The sequence below is a fragment of the Entelurus aequoreus genome, linkage group LG07 (assembly GCF_033978785.1).
Source record: "Entelurus aequoreus isolate RoL-2023_Sb linkage group LG07, RoL_Eaeq_v1.1, whole genome shotgun sequence".
In the NCBI taxonomy this organism is placed as follows: domain Eukaryota; kingdom Metazoa; phylum Chordata; class Actinopteri; order Syngnathiformes; family Syngnathidae; genus Entelurus; species Entelurus aequoreus.
The window spans coordinates 36,963,763-36,987,855 of NC_084737.1; the positions used below are offsets into that span (position 1 = coordinate 36,963,763).

Below are 24,093 nucleotides of genomic sequence, written 5' to 3' on the forward strand. Positions count from 1 at the left end.
TGTGCTCCGCGATGTGCTCCGCGTACTCCGTTCACCGTAGCGGCAATGGGGAAGATGTCGGTGCCACAGACGGAAGAGTGCCACAGAAAGGTCACTGCACACATAGTCAAAAGACTGCATCCCTTTTCAGAGGTGGAATCTCCAACATTTAGGTTAGTTAAGCAATAACGTTAAAGCTAAGCTAATTGATACTGGGCTAAACAGTAACAGCAACATTACATGTTTGTTTATGTTTGCAGGGATATGGTGAAAACTCTCAACCCAAAATACATACCACCTTCCAGGGACTACCTGTCGAACACATTGATCCCGGCATGGTACAAGAAGAATCGCAATCGAGAATCGTCAGGAATCGGAATCGAAACAAAGAATCGGAATCGGAATCATTCGAATTCAAACGATACCCAACCCTAATTTTGGTGTTTTTATCCTCAGCTAAATTAAAGTTACCAAGTGTCTCAAATTGAAGCGATCAAAATAGATATGATAGCTCCCTAGAAGTTTCTTATATCATTTTATTATGTGTGGTGTGCACTACACCCAAACTTCAAATGCAATATCATGTTTCACCCTTCTGGGACTTATTCCAGTGTCAGAAGCGCATAAGAGCAAAAGTACTGAGGTCGATAAGAAAATACACGGTAGGCCAGATTTGACTGGGGACAGTCACAATTAACCCAGAGTGCGCATCTTGGGTGAAAGCATGCAGTGACAGACTTGAATTGAGGGGGAGAATGTACAGCTTTTTTCATGTAAGCACATGGTAGAATAGGGCCCTAAACGAGAAAGACCTAACATTTTGCAAGAATTGCAGCTATGTTCAAGTAATCCAAGTGGACAGTATTTCCTAGAATATTTTTTAACAGCCACTCTCGGAAAAGTGAGTTAACTTACACTGAACTCTGAGACTGCAATGTCCAACACGCTTCCCACAACAATCAAAGCATCAAAAGAATTCCATGGATCAATAAAATAGTGCTACAGAGGGGGGAAAAAAAGCTCTGTGAGTGTCAGAAACGCTTTAGTTTCATTGGTCATCAGATGAAATCTCACATGCACACGAAGAGCCAGTAACTTGATGACCATCTCAATGGTGAACACCACAGTGAAGATCATGTTGAGGATGTCCATGACAGAGGTGAAGTTTTTGGACTGCTCATAATGCTGAAAATTAAATAAAACCTCCATTTAGAATAATGCAATAATTTTATTTGGTGAATATGTCTGGACAAGAGTACCTGTATTGCCAGGGTGAGCGTGTTGCCCAGAATCAGCACAAACATTACGTACTCAAACTGGCTGGAGTTTATTATCCTCCAGAATTTGAGCTGGGAGGGATTTTTGGGTATGTAAATTTTTATCGGTTGAGCTTTCAAGGCATAGTAGACACATTGGCGCTGCAGAAGAGAGAACAGGTTGACGTTTAAACAAATCTAATGTATTTTAAATTGAAAACAATATGCTTGGTCAACTGACCTGGTTTTTGTTGAGTTCGCAGTTTTTGAATTCAGCCTCTCCTTGTTCTCGGAAGGTAATGATGACAAAACCCACAAAAATGTTCATCATGAAGAAGGCGATGATGATGATATAGATGATGAAAAAGATGGAGATTTCCACCCGGTAGTTGTAAATAGGACCGTGGTTTATGGCATTGGCATCCACTGCCCGGTACAGGAGCCTTTACACAAATTAGACGACCAGAATGTAAATAATGAACAGAACACCAGCTTGAGGTTCTGACTTACTGTGGCCATCCTTCAAACGTGGACACTGTGAACAAAGCCAGCATGCCCATCAGCACATTGTCAAAGTTGAAGTCGCTGTTTTCCCAAATCCTCTCTCTCACCATTGGATGGTTCATATCCCCGTCTTTATAGACCACAAACGTTCCCCTAAAAATCATGCAATGTTATTATTAAATGATAAATGATAAATGGGTTATACTTGTATAGCGCTTTTCTACCTTCAAGGTACTCAAAGCGCTTTGACACTATTTCCACATTCACCCATTCACACACACATTCACACACTGATGGCAGGAGCTGCCATGCAAGGCGCTAACCAGCAGCCATCAGGAGCAAGGGTGAAGTGTCTTGCCCAAGGACACAACGGACGTGACTAGGATGGTAGAAGGTGGGGATTGAACCCCAGTAACCAGCAACCCTCCGATTGCTGGCACGGCCACTCTACCAACTTCGGCACGCCGCCAAGTAATAGTTCTAGAATAATTCTTGGAATGATGAAAGGAAAATGGATAATTGTGCCAGCTGATGGGAGGTGTCATTGCAAACTGGTTAGCAGCAATGAACTGAGTGAACTTCAGCGACCTCAGACCTCTTGAATCAAATTGAAACTACAGATAATAGTCCTACACATTTTCCACTTTGCTATCCTAAGCATCTTACATAAGATATCCTGTAAAATCCACAGACTTCTTGAATGCTATCAAGTAGCAGCTGGTGTTGCAATTACATTTTACGTTGATTAGCTGCTAGAAACTGTTTTTGGAGTGCAGAACAACAGTGGCACACTTTTGGACAAACTTGTATGTATTTAACATCTAAAGGGAATGTAGTCATTGGCATATTTTATTTTCTTATGGACAGTGTGTTTGGCAAGCCTCTGTCCCCTTCCAAGCCTCAGCAGTTATTTTTGATGTTGTTAGTAATCCCCATATATACCAATATGACCTTTGTCCTCAGCTACTTTAACCATCTAAAGCAGGGGTGGGCAATTAATTTTTACCGGGGGCCGCATGAGCAACCCGAGCACTGCTGGAGGGCCACACCGACAATATTTCAATTAAATTTTGCTCAAATTATTTTTGATATACCGTAAGATAAATAATAATAATAATAATAATAATAATATTTTCATTTAACCTAACTTATCTTTATACAAAAGCAGATGGCTTTTGATGGTTTTATTTTTAACACTTTCTTACCCAACACTTCCTGATGAATAATACAATGCAAAAATTTCAATTTCTGTCACTTTATCCTTCATCCTCTTTGTTGTGAACGTAGCACGCCTGTAAGGTGATTGGCGAAGAAGGAGGAAGCATTGCTGTTGCGGAAATGAGGAGTGAGGATAGACGTGCGTGTGGAAAGAACGAGATAAGTTGAGCTGTGTTAGTATAGGTTGCTCAATAAAAGTTTAAAAAGAGTGTCAGACTTGGTGTGCACTTCTTCTGGACGCTACAATTGGTGTCAGAAGTGGGATGAAATGCCTCCCAGTTCGCCTTGCCATCAAACCTGGGAGTCTTCATTGAGGGCGGAATTCCCCCATGCCAAGCAGCGTGCGCTGCACCTGTAGACGCTGCCTCTCTCCTTCCTCCCTCTCTCTCTCTCTTTGCGGCGAGCTCCTCACGTCCGGGATTCACACAGACATCTGCAGTCGCTGCCGGCACCTTAAGTCCCCACTCAATGTCCTTCTCCTCCCGTTCCATCTTGACAAAGTCGCCAGGAAACATCGTGGCACGTACCTCTCGATGACGTAGCAGGCTGAGCACACAAGCAGCGCAGTATGCGCACACAAGCAGCGCAGTATGCGCACACAAGCAGCGCAGTATGCGCACACAAGCAGCAGCAGTATGCGCCAAGTTTTACTTCTGACACCAATTGTAGCGTCCAGAAGAAGTGCACACCAAGTCTGACGCTCTTTTTAAACTTTTATTGAGCAACCTATACTAACACAGCTCAACTTATCTCGTTCTTTCCACACGCACGTCTATCCTCACTCCTCATTTCCGCATCTCAAGAACACACTTCAGCAGGTCGTTACACTATATTCTTTAAACACAGCAACCTGTGTACCACAAATTAAGCACACGGCTTTACCTTTAATTTCTGTAAAGAAATACTTGGCAGTCCATGTCTTGTTGAAAACACGCCATTCGTCATCAACTTTTCTTTTTTTAGCGTCTCGGGGATAACCAGAGATAACTTGTCGCTGTGCACCTTCACTCACAGGTTACACACGGACATACGCCCATAAATAACACTTTTCAAAATAAAAGCAGCACAGTTGTATTGCATGCACGACGTAGATATATTTTTTAATTTATTTTGTAATTTGTGATTGCCGCTGTTCACATTCAGTCACAATCGTGCACGAGCATACGTCCACACGGAAGTAATACAAATAACGCTTTTCAAAACAAAAGCAGCACCGTTGTATTGTACACTCAAAATAGATACTTTTTAAAATGTATTTTGCCAGGTCTGATCTAAAGCATGGGTGTCAACTCCTTTGTATTGAGGGTCACCTCGCAATTATGGCTGCTCTCAGAAAGCAACATGTAGCGGTAAATAAATATGACTATAAATGTATGATGGCCTTGTTACACAACTTGCAAAGGCCATATTATATATATTTTTTTACCAACATATCGATGGATAACTTGTTTTGAAATTGTAATTTAGATATTAAACAGATATTTAATTATTTTTGATAACAAACATTTTTTTCAAATTGTGTTGCATGATCAGATAATATTGTAAAGTTTAGAAAATATGCAATTGCGTGCAGTAGGTTTTTTTTCTGTCAAAATTGAAACAACAAAAACATTTAGCCAGAAAGTACATAATTTTCGCAAGTCTTTCGTGGGCAACATAAATTGAAGTGGTAGGCCAGATCTGACACCTGTTATCAAAGTATTTTTGAATCCACAGCTGTCATCCACACTGTGCAATATATCTGCAACCTGCAATACCGGAAAAAATTAAGCCTACATCTATATGCATTATAATACTTGCAGTATTCTTCTTTTACATTTTTCTAACGACAACAGAACTCAAATAGACTATATTTTTAAATGTTTTTTAAAACTGTGTTCTCATGTACTTTTCCTTTTCTTTTATTATTTATAATTGTTTTGTTATATATTTTCATCTACTTAATCTAATTGAAGGTCTAGCAAAGTTAGAATTTCAGAGTTTCTGCTGTGCACATGACAAACATCTTGAATCTTGTACATCTTAGTGCGTTTGCTTTGACATAGAGAAATAGGCCTATGTCTGCTTTCATAGCAAGTCAACATAAACACTCTATACAGAGGATCAGTTCTGTTGTTTTGTGGGGATTAAACAAAACAAAAAATCTAAATAAAACTAACTTGCACTCATCGGGAGTGTGTTTGGCTTCATCTGTGCAGCTGTAGAATCTGCCCTGAAACACGAAAACAAAACAATTATTGTTTCTCACTTTCAGCATAGATAAGGACATTTGAATTCAGAGGGAACAAACCTTGAAAAGCTGCACCCCGATGCAGGCAAACATGAACTGAAGGAGCGTTGTGACGATCAAGATGTTGCCGATGGTGCGGATTGCAACAAACACACACTGTACCACGTTCTTTTACAGACAGAAAACATTACTTAGAAAAACTATACTCCTGAGCCGTAATTTCAGGTACACTTGCACAACTGAGATCAAATACAAGAAGCAATCGAGTTGCGGGGAAAAATATGTTGTTTTGTTTTTTTATAAATTTTGATATGATTGACACTGTCAAAGAGGATTTTCTTTTGTAATTGTAGTTTGCAATGGTGTAGAAATATGTTGCATCATAGTTTAAGCTTGTTCTAACAGTTTTAAATATTAATACAGTCGTACCTTTACTTAAGAGTGCCCTAACTTAAGGGTGTTTTGAGATAAGAGTTGTCTTTCAGCTCATTGTTATGCTTTAAATTGCAAGCAAAAAGTTGGGATACAATTTTCGCCGCCATTAGTTGATGTAGCAAATGTCAAAGTAAACCCCATAAGACACAAAACATCTGGTCTTACTCACTAGCAATAGGTTATAGCTAGTGATTAATATAAGTTGTTTTCCAACCATTGGAATGAAGAACGTAAGTGTGGAGGAGAAGAAGAAGCGCATTGTCTTCATTGAGTTAAAGAAAGAAATCATCAAAAACATTACTTGGCGAAGAAGTACAAGCTTAGTACTGCTAGTCTGCACTACACTGAAGCAAAAGTTGTCATATGGCCCCACGGTTTACCTGACAGACGAAACAAATTGGGGGGTGCACTATCCACTTTAGCCACCAGATAACAGTAGAGTGTTGAATAACTTAAAATGTGTTTTGTGGCAATTCCAACTTTGACTACAGCGTCAGTTGCTAATTAGAGTGGAGCATTTCATCATTTTCAGCAGACTGCATTGCAAAAGGATTAACCCCCCTCTCTTTAGCTCACACGAGATCCACCCAGGAATGGGGCCATATGATTTTTAGCCATATAGTAAATATGGAGAAAAGCTGCTGATGATGCGTTTGACAGAGAAGCAGCTGGATGGATAATTTGTTGAAAGGACTAGTTGGTACAATCCCTGGGGACTCTGCATGGCAGGGGCGTCCTCCTCCCTGAGCCAGGCTTGCACCTGACTGCTGTGTTGGCCAGCTCTTTAATGGCCTGTCTGTGAGCCTGCCCCCTGACTCCAACCTCCCTAAGGAGCTTTTCTGTTGTGCTAGCTACAAAGCCCCTACAGCCCACCTCCACTGGGCGCACCCTTACCCTCCAGCCTCTGTCCTCTGCCTCAGCTGCAAGGTTGGAGTACCGCAGCTTCTTGCGTTCATACGCTTCTTCGATGGCATCCTCCCACGGAACTGTCAGTTCAATGATATAGACAATATGGCAGGTGTCAGACCATAGGACGAGGTCTGGACGCAGGGTGGTCGTTGCGATCGCCGGGGGGAAAATTAGCCTCTGATCTAAGTCGACTCGCATCTGCCGGTCCCTGGCTGCATTCAATGGGCTTGGATCAGGATTTGAAGGTCTTGTCTTCAGCTTTTCCCCCTCCCGAACAAACGCTGGTAGGTGTCGGCACACATCCTGGTTGTTGATGGGTTGGGCGTTGATGGATATCCTCCTGCACTCAAGTTTGTCAGCTAGACATCTGAGGACCTGGTTATGTCTCCACGTATATCTGCCTTGAGTGAGGCTGGTTCTACAGCCAACCATTATGTGCTTAAGTGTTGCTGGGGTTGTACACTGGGGACAGGATGGGTCCTTTCCAAACCATTGTTGCAGGTTTATGGGAGATGGTAGCGCATCATATGTTGCTCGAACGATGAAACTCAGCCTGTTGGATTCCATGCCCCAAAGTTCGCTCCACGTGAGTTTTTTCTTTTCAACACCCTCCCACCTTGTCCAGCGGCCCTGTTCGGCTTGTGTTGCGGTTTTGGAACGTCTGGCTGTTTCCTCCTGACGACGCACTTCCTCTACAACCATAGTTCGACGTTCGGTTGCAGATGCCTTTTGCCAGAGAGGAGTTACGGTTCCAAGGCCAAAGCCTCCATATAATAATTTAGCCATATAAATATGGAGAAAAGCTGCTGATGATGCGTTTGACGGAGAAGCAGCTGGATGGAAATATTATAGAAGTCCACTTTCAAAGGTAAATGCTGTACATTATTATTACAATACTTCTTAAAACTACTGAAGTTGTTAGTAGTACCTTCTATTGTATTGTTTTTCATAATATTGTATTGTTTTTTAGAATATATTCCCTATCAAAGATTTGTATTTTCTTTTTAAAAGATATGTTACAATACATGTTAAAATTAGTTTTGGGGGGGCCAAGCACCGATTAAATTGATTGCATTTTATTTTAATGGGAGACATGAATTTGAGATACAAGAGTTTTGAGGTATGAGTTTAGTCACAGAAGAAATTAAGCTTGTAAGTTGAGGTATAGTGCATTATACTTACTTTCAGTCCCTTGGCTCTGTTGATGGCACGAAGAGGTCTGAGCACACGGAGCACCCTGAGAATCTTCACCACAGAGATAGCGCTTGAGCTGGGAACAAAAATGGGTTTAGATTAGAAACAGTCACATGATCTGTGGTAAGTCTGGATATTTAACGCTTTTCAGTAGACAACTGATCTACTTACTGAAGAAAGAAAGACGTGAGCGACACACTGACCACTAACAAGTCCAGAAGGTTGAAGGCGTTTCTGCAGAAGGAACCGGTGTGAAGAAAAGCTCCATACACCGCCATCTTGACGCGGCACAAGGCATGAAGTCAAAAACTTTCCTTGCTCTTATACAGTACTTATGATGCTTTGAGGGCAGCAGTTACCTTCAGTACAATCTCCACAGTAAAAACTGAAGTAAAAACATAGTCAGCGTAACCCAGGACCTGAGAATGACAAAGTCAGCTTCAGCAGGATGAGACGGTGATGACATTGAGATGAGATGCTGATGTTTGCTTACAATGTTTCGGAATGAGTGGGATTTGATGGGATCCTCAGCAGCCAGAGAAATGCTGCTGAGGATGATGAAAATGAGGATGAAGTTGGTGAAGTAGGGGTGATGGATGAGGTTATGGCAGGCCACTCGCAAGCTAGAAAATGAAAGGAGATGACATTTTTCCAAAATAACAAATAAGACAATGGGAAAAGTGGTATGTCGTCACAACTTACCAATTCTTTTTCCCAAGAATAAAAAAGGAGCTTCCATCTGGGATGGGCACAATCTTTTCTTTAGGCCCAGAAAACTCAGGCTTTAATGGGGCAACTCCTATGATTACAAAGAAGGAATTATTTATTATTTGGAAGGATTGAGGTAAAATGAACATATGTAAGGCATCATGCTTTACGGACCAAAACAATCGGGTAATATGTTGTAAAAAGTGGGTGTGCTTGCCTGATGCATATTTACTACATATACACCGTCCTCATTGTCACTGAATGTTCGTAACAAACTAGTTGACATATTTACTTTTAGCACTCTGAAAAACAATTAAAGTGATTTGTAAAGAAACATGACCTTTGACACACAAACGTTGTAAACCACTTACCCTCCAGTCCCTCAATGGCTCTTAGTTCCTCATTCTCCTGCCAGTCGTCGTCCTCGTTCTGCAAGCCAGAAGTAAAGTAATCCTTCAGTATTGTGTTTTGGCTTAAATAAAGTTGTTTTTATTACCCCCGCATCATCTTCTTTCTCTTCATCCTCATCCCAGTCTTCATCATCATCTTTTTTCTCTCTGAAAAGCCAAAAACATGAATTCTCTAAACACTCATATATGAATAATTAATAATGCACGATGAGGTTTCAAACTTACTCTACTTCATTCTGTCCGCCACCTCCAGCCAAGTTGTCAACAGCAATAGCCAAGAAGACATTGAGTAGGATGTCTGATCACACAATAAATTAAGTCAATCCAACTCTTTTTTAAAATATGGCTTTATGAATCCTTTACAGAGTTAATCACGTAATACCAGGAAAGGATACAGTTACCACAGACAAATAGGATGACAAAGTAAATGCACACCACCATGTTGGGGAAGACTGGTCCTCCATAAGCCATGATACCATCATACATCACGGCGTTCCAGTCCTCTCCAGTGAGGATCTGAAGAGACCAGGGTGGATAATTGAATCACAATAAAACATACAAAAGAAGTGCACTGTTTTTCTGCATGAATTCACCTGAAAGCAAGTGAGCAGAGCCTGAGGAAAGGAGTCAAAAGTGCTCCTCTTCATCTGTGTCTCGTCAAAGTTGAATTTGCCCCCAAACAGTTGCATGCCCAAGAGGGCAAAGATGATGAGGAAGAGGAAGAGTAGGAGCAGAAGGGAGCAGATAGCTTTCATAGAGTTGAGTAGAGAGTTGACCAAGTCGGACAAGGCCGCCCAATGCCTGGAAAAGAACAAGAAAGGATGATCAATCAAAATTTATACTCGAAGCGGTCTGTGAGCGCGAGGGATCACCGAGTCATCTTGAAGATTCTGAGCAGTCGGATGCAGCGCAGCACTGCGATGCCAATAGGGGGGATGAAATCTGATTCCACCAGCAGTGTTTCCAGGATTCCACCGCACACCACGAAGCAATCAAAGCGATTGAAGAGAGCCATAAAGTATATCTGCAGCCCGAAGGCGTACATCTTCATCAGCATCTCCAGAGTGAAAAGCAGCAATAGGACCTTATTGGCTCGCTCTGAGGAAAGACACGATGAATTCACAGAGCTCAAAACATAATGGGAGAAGAGTGGGCTTCTTACCTTGCATTTCTGTGAGCCACTTTGGCTGCCCATAATGCTCTGAAGCACTGGCCACTGTGTTGAGAAAAACCAGAAGAAGAACCAGCCAGTAGAAGTTAGTAGTCTTGACAGCCACGCGGCAGTTTTTCCTGAACGTGTGGTTCAACTGGCACAACTGGTCACTGGAGAGAAGATCGAGTACTATGATTTTTTGCATGTGCATGTGACACCTCCACCAGATAAAATGTTGATAGTTTGGGATTGCACCTTCTATCTTCAGTTTGATAATATTGTAACACTTACACTTTAAAATAGCAAAACATGTTATGGATGATCAATGTCCTAAATTAATGCATGTAAATATGAAAAAAAAAGCTAAATGTGTAGGTTGTGTGAGGATCTTACCAGAAGCTATTGGCCATCATCTTGGCCCTGGAAAACAAGTGAGATTAGTGATTAATATAAGCAAGAATTGCAGTAATGGTTACAAACTGTTCAAAACTATTATTGCTGCACCTAATCACCTACTTGGGTGGTAATAATGATTAATCATAATGACTTTACATGATGTTCCAGCTCAGACAGGCTTTGTTAGTATTTAAAGGGGACCTGGGATCATTTTAATCTACATAGAACACACTTCCTAGTGGTGTATATAATATGTATTGGATATGGTTTAGTGAATTTGTTTTAATTTGAAAATAATTTATAAACTCCTATGGTGTCTGTTTGCAAAAGGTTTTTGTGTGGACGCATTCCCTTACATTCAAATGAAACCCACCGCTCCCGCCTGTCCAAAACTATCACAATGTATCTTTTGATAATGTACATAGTTAAATGTATATCTTGAAGATAAAGATCAGTGCTATTTTTTTTTTCGGTCTATGTTGAAAATAAGCTTGATAAACATATAGATTCACCCACTCCCCCACTCTCAGATCGATTCAAGGCTGCATTAAAAAATTCTGCATTTATGTACTGCATGTTGCTGTTATTGTGCACAATTAGATCAAAATAATACTCTAGCCTACCTCATCTTGGGCTTCCTCAAACAAAGGAGGAATGTCTATCTTTTATCTCTATCTGAGTTTAGCGGAAAATCAAATTTCGTAGTGGCCCATCTTGACAAAAGAATATGGTTTAAAATGTAGTGGACAAATAAACATGAACGTATTTATTTAATTAGACGAGAAGGAATAACGTCGAAAACATTCTTGGCTCACAGAGGGGGAGGAGGCCATCATATCCGACACAGTATGTTCGAGGAGGACCACATATGTACGATGTATGATGAGGCATCCAAAACTGCATGAAAGCTCACGCCCCAATGCATGAACCTTATGATTTTACACTTTAGTATGGTTTAACACGAGTATCCAACATTGTAACAACATTTTTAAGTCAGAAAAGAGGAAAATCATCATAGTCCCCTTTTAATATGCAATAATTCTTTAACTTCCAATTATGAGATAAGGATGGACAACTGATATTAATATGTCCACTCTTGACATTTAATTTGATATCTTACATAAGAGAAGCGCAGCAGCCGTTGTCGTCATCGAGGTATGCAATGTCATCATCCGAATCAGACTCTAATGGAAAGTAGAGGCTGTTAGAGAGAGTGAGGTCAACAAAAGAACGTAGAGGGACAACTGACGTACCGCCTCCATCCTCGCTGTGTTTGTACCAACCAAACTTCTTCATCATCTTTTTCTTGGCAATAGCAGCTCCTTTGGAGATGAACACAAGCTGGTGACAGATGTCCATAATCAAGTTTGCAAATATGCACTTTAACAAACTAACGTTTGTTTCCTTCTTCATCCACATCCTCAGCCTCAATGAGCCAGTCCATGTAGCCTATCATGTCCTCCTCCATCTGCCTACTCTCTTGCGCTTTCTGTAGCTCACCGCGGGCCACTGCCTTTTCTCTTTCCTTAGAGAACTCTCTAAACACACCCAGACAAACAAAATGGTAAGATGAAACTCTAAAATTGCTGCATGATGTACTATGTCAATTTACCTACCCGCTCAACACACCCAATACAAGATTGATGATGAAAAATGAACCGAAGATGACCAGGGAAACAAAATAGACCCAAGGAATCTCAAAACCAATGGCATCGTTCATCTTTGCACACAGAAAGAGAGAATATGAGAATATTTGCCCACAGAACAAGAGAATGTGAGAATTTTTGCACACAGAAAGAATGTGAGAAAGTTCGCACACAGAAAGAGAGATTGTGAATATTTTTGCACACAGAAAGAGAGAATGTGAGAATGGTTGGTCACAGAAAGAGAGAATGTGAGAATTCTTGGAACACAGAAAGAGAGAATGTGACAACTTTTGCACACAGAAAGTGAGAGTGTGAGATTTTTTGCGCACAGAAGAAGAAAAGGTGAGCATTTTTGTATACAGAAAGAGAGAATGTAAGAATTATTGTACACAGAAAGAGACAATGTGATCATTTTTGCACAGAGAGAGTGAGAGGTTTTGCACACAGATAGAGAGAAGGTGAGATTTTTTGCACCCAGAAAGAGAGAATGTGAGCATTTTGGCACACAGACAGAATTTTTGCTCAGAGAAAGTGAGAATGTGAGTAGTTTTTGCACACAGAAAGAGAGAATGTGAGAATGTTTCCTCACAGAAAGAGAGAATATGAGAATTGTTGCACAAAGAAAGAGAGAATGTGAGAACTTTTTCACACAGAAAGAGAGAATGTGAGAATGTTTGGTCACAGAAAGAGAGAATGTGGGAATTTTTGCACACGGAAAGAGGCAATGTGAGAATTATTGTACACAGAAAGAGAAAATGTGATCATTTTTGGGCACAGAAAGTGAGAGTGTGAGATATTTTGCACACAGAAGAAGAAAATATTATAATTTTTGCTCACAAAAAGATAGAATGTGAGAATTTTTGCAGAGTATTTGTGGTTGGAGGGATGTTGTTACCCAGTAGAGCACATCTGTCCAGCCCTCCATTGTGATGCACTGGAAAACTGTAAGCATGGCAAAGAAGATGTTGTCGAAATTTGTGATGCCACCATTGGGACCCTCCCACTTGCCCCTGCAATCAGTACTATTGCCAACACAGAAGCGCCCACTCCCTGCGAATGCACAAGGTGATGGGTCGTCTTCAATCATTAGACCTGAAAAAGAAACAGAAAATGAGTCCATATGTAGAATAGAGTATTGTTAAATTGGGCAGACACCTGTGCTGGTAGAGTAGCACGTCTTGTGCATCCTGCCGATAAAAAGCTCCAAGCCGATGATGGCGTAGATGATGATGACGAACATGACCAGCATGCCGATGTGAAGGAGCGGAACCATGGCTTTCATGATAGAATTCAACACAATTTGCAGACCTGACAAGAGGTAAAACGTAAACTTTGGCTCAGAGCATGATGGAAGAAGTGCAATAAGATGCAAGCAAACACACTAGGAACTCCAGATACGAGTCGGAGGGGTCGCAACACCCTGAACGCTCTGAGAGCTTTGACATCCAGGCCTCCAGGTTTTCCTGCAGCGTGATGAGCCTCTCCTGGCTTGTGGTCTGTCATGGCTTCTGCCATGACACTGAACAGCCTGCACAGACAGACAGTATGTAATGTACTGTAAGTAGATACTTCTTAACACCTTTACGTCTATGAGTAAAAACGAGCACACAAATACCCGACAATGACGATAACAAAATCAAGCAAGTTCCATCCACTGCGTATGTAGGCGCTGGGGTGCATGACCAAGCCATAGGCAAGGATTTTAGTGAAAGTCTCAATGGTGAAGATGACGAGGAAGACATACTCCACTTGTTCCTGAGAGCAGAAAGAAAAGATTTAGGATTTTAACAGTAAACGTCATGTTAATGGTATTAAAACCATCTAGAGCAGTGGTTTTTAACCTGGGTTCGATCGAACCCTATGGGTTCGGTGAGTCGGCCTCAGGTGTTCGGCGGAGGTCAAAACACACCAGACTCATCGTGTAAATACAAACTTCTCCCTATCGGCGTATTACGGATACGACAACAGCTGACTGATTTGCAGGTGTGTAATTTGTTGTGAGTTTCAGTTTATGAACTGTGTTGGTTTTGTTGTTTGAACAAGGTAATGTTCATGCACGGTTCATTTTATGCACCAGTAAAAAAAACATGGTAACACTTTAGTATGGGGAACATATTCACCATTAAATAGTTGCTTATTAACATGCAAATTAGTAACATATTGGCTCTTAACTAGTCATTATTAAGTACTTATTAATGCCTTATTCGGCATGGCCTTATTATAACCCTAAACCTCTAAGCCTGACCCTAGCCAAATAACTCTAAATTAAGTCTTTATTACTTAGAATATGTTCCCCTAGTGTCCAAATAACTCTAAATTAAGTATTTGTTACTTAGAATATGTTCCCCATACTAAAGTGTTACCAAAAACATATAACTTTGTCTTGAATTTGAAAAAAACCCTACATTTTATTTTTCACTAAAGAAGGGTTCGGTGAATGCGCATATGAAACTGGTGGGGTTCGGTACCTCCAACAAGGTTAAGAACCACTGATCTAGAGACCAATGTAGTACATTAAGGGCCTGATTTACTGAAGTCTTGCGTGTATTAAAACATTGACAAACTTGATAGCACACGCAATACCAAAGACTATAAAAATGGGACCCATAACCTCCCTGCTTGGCACTCAGCAACAAAGGGTTGGAGTTGAGGGTTAAATCACCAAAATGATTCCCGGGCGCGGCGCCGCTGCTGCCCACTGCTCCCCAAGGGGATGGGACAAATGCAGAGGACAAATTTCACCACATCTAGTGTGTGTGTGACAATCATTGGTACTTTAATCTTAATCTTTAAATTGATCTACAAAACGTGTGCAAAATGGATTGCCTCCGTTAAGTGAGCAGAATAAGGTGTGCAATCGATTTTGCGCCTCTGCCTTCATGAATATGCAAAATATATGCTGATCATCAAAACGGCCACAATACTGGGAGGAGAAGTTGCAAATAGAATTATTTAGCACGCACAATGTAATTTATAAACACTCAAAACCGTTTTGCGAGCATTCATTTGCATTTTATTTAGCACGTGTCAGAAGGACGGCATACTGACAGTTCCACACAAAGCTGCAGGATCGGTGCTCGTGCTGCACAGAAAGACGATGGACAGATGAGAGTTCCATCCTACGTGTGTGTCAACATTTTGGACGGTCAGAAATAAAAAAAAACATTAGACATATCTATTCAGCAACATTTTTTAAAAATTGTATTGCTCCGAGAGGACTTAATGGGATGATTAAAACAAATTAAATGTATGCGATTTGGTGTCATTTACAATCTTTTTAATGACGTTTGTTTTTTTTTTAACATAGAATATGAATTATTAAAATATTTATTATATGGAAAAATACTTCTTCAGGTATGGATTTGTTTTGCATCTTGAGCACAGTAAGTGCAGCCTCTTACCAATGAGCACACCTTCATCTGTAAAATAAATAAATAACAGGTGTCTTCATTGTAGATACACTGATAAAAAATGGTAGATGTCTCCTGCTTGTTTGAAAACATAGCAAAACACCTCAGGTAGGAGCATGATAAAATGAGTTGATTCCGTGTATAGTACACGTAAATTTCTCATTTAAATAAGGCGGTCTGCACTACTTTACAATTGTACCACATTGTTTGTAAATTACACGCAACATGCCCAATAATAGTACATGCTATTTTACAGATTGCACACGCTATTTACCGCTTGGTGCTGAGATCTTAGTAAATCAGGCTCTAAATGTATTATTAAGTACTGACAATGGTGGCCTTCTAACCACTTAACCCACTGCCTAACATATGCTTGAGCCCAATACCCAATCCTTTTTGTGAAACCTTCAGCTTTAAGCGTCTTAGAAGGGCTAACACTTGGCTTACCGCTGCCTAGTAAGTGGAGTAGTGTTCACCTTTTTTTTTTTTAAATGTTGCAGAAATTAAATAAACTTGACAAAGAAATTGACTAAGAAAATGTGTTTTTAACAGTCAGATCTACTGGAATCTTGATTGGTGTGCATAAATCGAAATGCCTTCAGGGAGAAATACTAGGGAACTATTTTTCACGCAGGCTTACTAAATCAAATTTCTGTTCACAACAACATTAGACTAGTACTTCATTTGTTGGTAGATAATATGTGAGTTGTACAATATGGCAAAACGAACAAAAGAAAAGAGGAAAGTCAGAGAGAGAGACAGATGGTTGGTACTTAACCAAGTCACGATCCTTGACTGAGTTACAGGATCACCTCGCAACTTTTTCCCTCGAATACAATTACTGTTGAGAACACTAGCATTGTCTTATAGGCAACTGTTCAAACAATCACAAATGTTGCCATGTTTAAAGGTCACACACACACGCACACACACACACAAAAAGACCCTGACTGTTAAAAGTGGTCTTTTCTATCGTAAATTGTACTACATGACAGCTAGACTAAAGACAAATGCTGTGACTCACGTTTAATTATTATAAACAGTTAAAAACTACACAACCTCCCATTAAACAGTGTAAGTCGAATTATATAAAAGGAGTACCATCTTGCAGTAGTTTGCAATAAAGCTACAAAATGTACCTACAAATGGTCACTATTTATTGAAATTGTACCTCTATATAAAGTTTGCATGGTTTAGAAATTAATGTAATTTACAGCGGGATTGGGGGGATTATTTTGAGTGCACTCCTTTGCCTACATGGATGAAGAGCATCACACAAGCATATTTAAAAAAAGGCCTTTAAAAATGCCTGCTCGGGAGTCAACATTGTAATTATAGTTCATATGCTACTGGTATAAAATGAGGGTGTATATTAGTGAATGAAATACTGTATGTTTTGTATCATTCTGTAATATACAAGGTACTTGTGTTGCAGTGAGTGTCTACAATAGTACTTTTTCACACTTTAATCTTGGAATTGTATATTTTATCTGTCTACTATGTTTTGAGTGTGTCTTAATTTTAACATCAATTTGCCAGGAGACTTAAAATGGAAATTAGCCATTGACTATAATCTCACATATTTACATGTCAAATGTTGTTAATATGTATTCTCCCTTTTTAAATAAAATAATTACAAATCACAAGAGGTAGAATAGAACCAGAGTTTTTAAATAAAATATCAAATGTGATGGTTGTTGCACATTTGTATCTGTTTTTTTTAAATAAGTAGTTCAGTCACTATCTTTGTTATTTTTCTTACCATAACAGAAAAAAGTGCTACCAAACTGACATTTATCAACTATAGCAGGGTATAAGGAAAGTTGCACGCCCCTGGAAAAATACAAGGTTTTGAAGTAAAAATAAATGGGACCATGATAAAAGATTGATAAAATTTGCTTATGCTAATTCACAGGTAAACTGGAGCGTATCCCAGCTGACTTCAGGTACAGTAGCAAGGGGATTCATATGGCCCCATTCCTGGGTGAGAGGAAGGTGTGAGGTTAAGGATTGTGTAATGCAGTCTGCTGAAAATTATGAAAAGCGCCACTCTACATAGAAACTGACGCTGTGGTCAAAGTTGGAATTGCCACAAAACACATTTTAAGATATTCAACACTCTACTGCTGTCTGGTGGCTAAAGTGGATATTGCACCCCCCCAATTCGTCAAGTTTCATGTGTCAGGTAAACCGTGACAAATAGGGCCATGTGAATCCCCTTTCTACTGGAGGCGGGGGTCCACCCTGGACTGGTAGACAGTCAATCATAGCAAGACATATAAAGACAAACAAGCATTCACACGTGGATTAATGAGAATCTCCAATTAGTCTAACATGAATGTTTTGGGACTGGAGGAGAACTCACCAGTTTGTGATTAGTAGCATTGGAGTCATCATCAGGGTATGGCTTGGTGACTCCCATGGCCACACAGTTGGCAAAGATGGCAAGAAGAATGAAGATATCAAAGGGCGTAAATATGGTAGTTAAGGTCTCATCGATATAAATATTGTTATGACATGTTTGTGTGGTGATAGTTCATGGAAAGGATATTTCCACTCCACTAAGGCCAGAGCTGCCATGCGTATGGGGTTGCTGAGGGTGAGGCAACAGAGGGCACGAGGAGCTCTGAGGGCAGACTTGTTGGCCTGCATCGCCTTCTTGGCCCCCCCTCCTCTTTTTCTGGCTGAGCCAGTTGACCCCAGGGTGTCGGATTTTTCTCCATCGCCCCCTGGAGGGGCATCTGCCAGGGACAAAAACAACGGGGTCAATTTATTAAGGTTAAATGCCTAAAAAGTAGAGTTCAATTAATGTTTTTATTAGGGCTGTCAAATCTAACGAGTTAATACATGCGATTAATCACAATAAATTATCGCATTAATCATGTACAGTACAGTATTGATTCTCAAACTGTGGTACAGGCTTACTTTAGTGGTACGTCAAAGAATCACTTGATTAAATCCCAGTGTTTTATTTTCCTACTGTATATTCAAACACAGTGTTACTGTTCAAACTGTGTGTAATGTTACAGTGGCAAAAAATATGAAAAACTAAAAATACTACTAAAACCTCCACCTTGTCTTTAATTAATACTGAGGCCTACTATGCTACTGTATTTTAATGTTGGTCATTATGGTGGTGCTTTGAGAGCCAAGTGTTTTCTAAGGTGGTGCTTGGTGAAAAAAGTTTGAGAACCACTGTTGTACAGCATTAAGACAGATTAATCACCCGATTTATTTTGAGCGTACTGCGGTGATCAGATCAATGCAAAGATGAGTGAGGAGAATGACTGGTGTGCTCTGTGACACTTTTACTTTAAAGCAGGATTTTCGATAATACTGTTACCAAGTTCAGAGGAAATAAACCTAATAAAACATAAAAAAATGTGTATAACATTCTGACACTGTTTGTTTTAAGTTAATTTTAAAAAATGCACATATGCAAGTAAGTTACGGTGATTCATCGTGATTAATGACTATTCCAAATGTGTAATTAATATGATTAAAAAATTATTGTTTCACAGCACTCTTTTCATACAATTAATTTATGTAAATGGGTTGATTCATGGATGGATGATTCATATCTCAAAAATGGTGCAAGTAAGCAGCACATAAGCAATACTGTACATATTTAATACAGTATTTGAAATGTGTAAAAATGTACTGTATGTTGGATGCAACGCAACGATGAGTGTCATGAAACTAGTGGAAGACTTAAGTCAGAGCAAACTTTCTTCAGACATAACCTTTTGGGAATAATGTAGCTGTGGCCGCAGACTGCATGCACTGTAAACAAATGACCAGGATTTTACCGCACTTAACAGTATTCTTTCACCTTAAAATACGGTAATCAAAATGTACTGTAACATTACAATGACTGCAAAAAATACCCTTAGATTTTACAGCAACTACATTTTATTACCACAGTAATATCTTACAACAATATCTTGCAACAAATTACTGTAAATTCAAACTTTTTTTGTCTCTTAAGGGGTTCCGTAAGCTATAATGCACGCGTGTACAGTTGGTGGCGTTATGTCAAAGTGTGATTAATTACAATAACAACAAAATTACAATTGTGAAGTTACAGCATGTAGCTGTAATTCTATTGTACTGAACTATAAATAACAACTGTGAAGTTACAGCATTCAGTTGCAACTTTATTGCAATTAACTGTAAAATCATGGTTATGGTTTAGTTTTATTTCAAACATGTGTACAGTTACAATGTTAAACTTCAATTAATTTACATATTCTCATTTCTCTTTACAACATGTCTGAAAAGGGGTAGGAAGAAGCATAGCTTATTTAACCTGACCCTTTTTTCCTTAGTTCACTTTCTGTTGTCATTTTGCAACATAATTGACATCAATTAATTGTAAATACAACCGTTATTTGTATATATAGTTGAGTCAGTTACGATTCATAGAATGAGGTGAATAACATCTTATTTTCAATAAAATTCAAGGTTTTTTTCAAAATGTTTTGCCTTCTACTTTGTAAACACTTTTGAACCACCTTTTAACCCTGATCATATTAGAACATTGTTTGACTTATTTGCTTAATCCATACCATAATTGAATTCCACATATACTAAAGGTTTTAAGTGTTGTATGTGCATACAGGGTAGGTTAAAAATTTCTCTAAAGATACATTTTTCCACTTCAGTTGAGGTGAATTGTTGTGTAATTCTGGGAAGCAGGTTATAGTTTACCTACAGCTAAAAAAATAATCACGGACAGTAATTTACTGTAAATGTTAATGTGAAAGTAATGTAATTTGTAGCGAGTAAATTACTGTGAATTTACAACAAACATTTTTACAGTGTTGCTTTCAGTCCTGCACACTAAAAAATGTTGGGTTAAAAAATAACCCAATTCTAACCCAACTGCTTGTTCAGAAAAGGACAAACCCCTTAATTGAGTTATTTTAACTCAACATTTTGGGTTGATTTTTTCAACCCAACTTTTGCCTTGAATTATTTAACCAAAAAGTTGAGTTATGATAACTTAATGTTGGGTTATTCCCAACCAAACTATTGGGTTGAATTATTTAACCCAAATGTTGAGTTATGCTAACTCAATGTTGGTTGATTCATAACCCAACTATTGGGTTGAATGTATTTAACAGATAAGCTGAGTTATGCTCACTACAATGTTGGGTTATTCCAAACCCAACTATTGGGTTGCGCAATTTAGCGCTCCTTGACCCAATAGTTGGTTAAAAATTATCAATTTTACTGCTGGTTTGTCCTACTCCTTCCCAACTACTGATCAAAATTATTTTTATTCCATTAAAATATATTCAAATCCAAGATATGAGTGACATTTTTTTTACAAGAATTGCCACGTATGGTCATAGTAGTTCAACATGCTCAAATATTTTCATGTACCGGTACATAAGATGTGTGATTGTAAATAATGTTAATGCGATTAACCCTAAATAAAATTCCCTTCAAGAAAAAAGTACTTTTTTAATAAAAAAGATGCGTTACTGCATGCACTGTAAACAAATGACCAGGATTTTACAGCACTTAACAGTATTCTTTCACAGTAAAGTTAAAGTCCCAATGATAGTCACACACACACACTAGGTGTGGTGAAATTATTCTCTGCATTTGACCCATCCCCATGTTCACCCCCTGGGAGGTGAGGGGAGCAGTGAGCAGCAGCGGTGGCTGCGCTCGAGAATCATTTTGGTAATTTAACCCCCAATTCCAACCCTTGATGCTGAGTGGGGGAGGCAATGGGTCCCATTTTTATAATTTTTGTGACTCGGCCAGGGTTTGAACAAGGCCACTGAGCAGGTCAAGTAAAATACTGTAATCAAAAATTTAGTGAATGACTGCAAAAAATACCCTTAGATTTTACATCAACTAACTTTTATTTCACAGTAATATCTTACAACATATTACTGTTAATTCAAACTTTTTTGGTCTCTTAAGGCAGTGTTTTTCAACCTTTTTTAAACCAAGCCACATTTTTTTCATTGGAAAAATCCTGAGGCACACCACACGCAGAAATCGTTAAAAAATGAAACTCAGTAGCCGATATTGATGATAAAAAGTCGTTCTCGCAATTGTTGGATATGAATTTAAACCATAACCAACCATGCATCACTATAGCTCTTGTCTCAAAGCAGGTGTACTGTCACGACCTGTCACATCACGCCGTGACTTATTTTTAGTTTTTGGGTGTTTTCCTGTGTGTAGTGTTTTAGTTCTTGTCTTGTGCTCCTATTCTGGTGGCTTTTCCTGTTTTGTTGGTATTTTCCTGTTGCGGTTTCATGTCTTCCTTGAGCGCTATTCTCTGCACCTGTTTTGTTTTCGCAATCAAGACTATTTAAGTTGTGCGGACGCTTTCCTTCTTTGTGGGGACATTGTTAAATGTCATGTAATGTAGGGATGTACTTTGTGGATGCTGTCTGCTCCACACGATGTAAGCCTTTGCTGTCGTCCAACATTTTGTGTTTTGTTTACTTTGCAGCCAATTAAATTTTAGCTTCGTTTTGCATAGCCATGCCTAAGCGTCAATGCCTTTTCTTAGCGGCACTCGCCTTTTGTTTATTTTTGGTTTAAGAATTAGATACCTTTTTACCTGCACGCTGCCTCCCGCTGTCGTCTGCTTATTGTGATCACGACACGACATGTTCCCGACATCTACAAAGCAATTAGCTACCAGCTGCCACCTACTGATATTGAGGAGAATAACATGGTTACTCTGCCGAGTTCTAGACAGCACAGACACATTATTTGCGAATTATAATTACTGGTTTGCAAAAATATTTTTAACCCAAATAGGTGAAACTACATAATCACACACCAGTGTGCCGCGGCACAGTGGTTGAAAAACACTGTCTTAAGGGGTTCCGTAGACTACGATGCACGCTTGTACAGTTGGTGGCGTTATGTTAAACTGCGAGTAATTATAGTAACAACAAAATAATATAAAATAAAATAAAATTCCCTTCAAGAAAAAAGCAACTTTTTAATAAAAAAATGCGTTACTCATTTAAAAACAACCCAAAAACGGTTCATAGTTTTGAAAACCTGGAAATGTAGTTAAAATAATACCCTTATAACCCCAAAAATGGATTGCTCTTCATAAAAATAACTCCAAAAATGTAACCCAACACTTGCAACTCATGAATTGGGTTATCAAAATAACCCAGCATTTTTTTTTAGTTTGTGTAGGTCTCCTATAGTACTTAAGACCAGATGTGACCTAGTTTTTAAGAGGGACCAACATGGCAGCAAGTCGGCTCAGCTAACTACAAGGCCCTGCACATACAGTAAGCATACAAGAACAATTATCTGTAATAAAGATCAACATAAAATCATCATGAGTGGATGAGACTATTGGTACAGACATGCTTTATAGGCCGTAACAATCACTGTATATCTAAATATATTACATTTTAAATAGTTCCATACAGTATATTGTGTGCATATTACCTTTGCATGCACATATATAGTATCATTCAACTTTGACCTATATAAGACATTTATTTAGGAAGTATTACCTTTTTTCACCCCTTCCATGTCTGCAGTTCAACGCCACAAGAATTTGCTCAAAAAAGCCACCATCAATTCCTCTGGGTGTGTGTGATGCCTAAACAAAGACAGAAATGTAGAACTTTGTGAGGGCGACCGAGGTCCGTCTGTCTGCAGCCTCTCGTTGCATGCCCGCACGCAGCTGCGGTGCATCTCGCCTCCTGCATAGAGAAATCCAATTAAAGGCTGATTTCCTTTGATTTGAAGGGAGTCTGCATGAAATGTGTATTTGCTTTCATCCGTGCTGGCCTGACACTTTAGGTGAGGTATCACCGTGTCTCCTCCATACACGCAGTGGTCAACCGTTGGGATTAAAGCGAGTTGAGCCGTTTAGCGGGATGACAGTGGAAATCTTCCGAGGAGGTAAAGCCGGCGAGCAGGAACCTGTTGGTCTACTTTTGTTTTGCACAATCACGTCAAAAATATAAGACAAAAAGCAATCTCAAGCAGAGGACTGTTTTTCATGTTTTGCAATGTGATTGGGGGCCTTAAACAGTAGTTGACGCAGTACCCTTATGGAAAGACAGAGGGTGCACTTTCACTATTTATCCTCACCAGAGTCGCTGTGGAGAAGGACAAGAAAATAACATTTTTTCAAAGCACTTTTGATTTGATTTTTATTTTTATTAAGGATCCCCATTAGCTGGTTGCCTCAACAACCCACTAGTCTTCCTGGGGTCCACAATTCAATACAATTACAAGTAAAAGCACATAATTATAACTACACAATACAGAAAAAAACTATTTACAGTCACAGAATAATAATTACCATATAAATATAACTACACAATATAAAACCAAAACAAATCATCAACGAGCAAACTAATTTAAAGACTCAGATAAAATATTACTCTCTTTTTAAAAACCTGTTTACTTTCAATGCTGGTGAGAATTCGAGGCAGGTTATTCCAGAGCGATAAAGATCTATAAATAAAAGATTTCCGCAAAGCATTCTCCTGATGTCTTTATTTATTGCAACCACTTATATATGTATACATCAGTGCAATAAACATTCTTCTATACATCAAACATATGTCCATGTTGCTAAAAAACCTTTAGGAGAAAACATTTTTTAAAGTGCTTTTGTGTCTGATGGA

The 24,093-nt window shown here is 39.2% G+C and overlaps 1 protein-coding gene across 1 annotated transcript in view; it reads right to left on the minus strand.

Moving 5' to 3' along the window:
* Nucleotides 1-23,360, minus strand: part of cacna1fa (calcium channel, voltage-dependent, L type, alpha 1F subunit a) — a 45,617-nt gene extending 22,257 nt beyond the window's left edge. Inside the window, exons 1-31 of the mRNA XM_062053449.1 lie at nucleotides 22,966-23,360; nucleotides 18,000-18,189; nucleotides 17,814-17,919; nucleotides 13,654-13,793; nucleotides 13,421-13,566; nucleotides 13,194-13,346; nucleotides 12,934-13,130; nucleotides 12,009-12,112; nucleotides 11,788-11,930; nucleotides 11,646-11,714; nucleotides 11,513-11,576; nucleotides 10,390-10,416; nucleotides 10,006-10,166; nucleotides 9,716-9,941; nucleotides 9,437-9,644; nucleotides 9,239-9,359; nucleotides 9,069-9,141; nucleotides 8,930-8,990; nucleotides 8,805-8,862; nucleotides 8,428-8,524; nucleotides 8,219-8,348; nucleotides 8,085-8,144; nucleotides 7,897-8,003; nucleotides 7,714-7,801; nucleotides 5,248-5,355; nucleotides 5,117-5,169; nucleotides 1,746-1,892; nucleotides 1,477-1,678; nucleotides 1,239-1,397; nucleotides 1,054-1,164; nucleotides 895-978 (exon numbers count right to left, since the gene is read on the minus strand). Coding sequence (XP_061909433.1) covers nucleotides 895-978; nucleotides 1,054-1,164; nucleotides 1,239-1,397; nucleotides 1,477-1,678; nucleotides 1,746-1,892; nucleotides 5,117-5,169; nucleotides 5,248-5,355; nucleotides 7,714-7,801; nucleotides 7,897-8,003; nucleotides 8,085-8,144; nucleotides 8,219-8,348; nucleotides 8,428-8,524; nucleotides 8,805-8,862; nucleotides 8,930-8,990; nucleotides 9,069-9,141; nucleotides 9,239-9,359; nucleotides 9,437-9,644; nucleotides 9,716-9,941; nucleotides 10,006-10,166; nucleotides 10,390-10,416; nucleotides 11,513-11,576; nucleotides 11,646-11,714; nucleotides 11,788-11,930; nucleotides 12,009-12,112; nucleotides 12,934-13,130; nucleotides 13,194-13,346; nucleotides 13,421-13,566; nucleotides 13,654-13,793; nucleotides 17,814-17,919; nucleotides 18,000-18,189; nucleotides 22,966-22,984 — 3,612 coding nt within the window. The 5' untranslated portion in view covers nucleotides 22,985-23,360. The remainder of the gene's footprint in view (nucleotides 1-894; nucleotides 979-1,053; nucleotides 1,165-1,238; nucleotides 1,398-1,476; nucleotides 1,679-1,745; nucleotides 1,893-5,116; nucleotides 5,170-5,247; nucleotides 5,356-7,713; nucleotides 7,802-7,896; nucleotides 8,004-8,084; nucleotides 8,145-8,218; nucleotides 8,349-8,427; nucleotides 8,525-8,804; nucleotides 8,863-8,929; nucleotides 8,991-9,068; nucleotides 9,142-9,238; nucleotides 9,360-9,436; nucleotides 9,645-9,715; nucleotides 9,942-10,005; nucleotides 10,167-10,389; nucleotides 10,417-11,512; nucleotides 11,577-11,645; nucleotides 11,715-11,787; nucleotides 11,931-12,008; nucleotides 12,113-12,933; nucleotides 13,131-13,193; nucleotides 13,347-13,420; nucleotides 13,567-13,653; nucleotides 13,794-17,813; nucleotides 17,920-17,999; nucleotides 18,190-22,965) is intronic.
* Nucleotides 23,361-24,093: the final 733 nt, after the last annotated feature.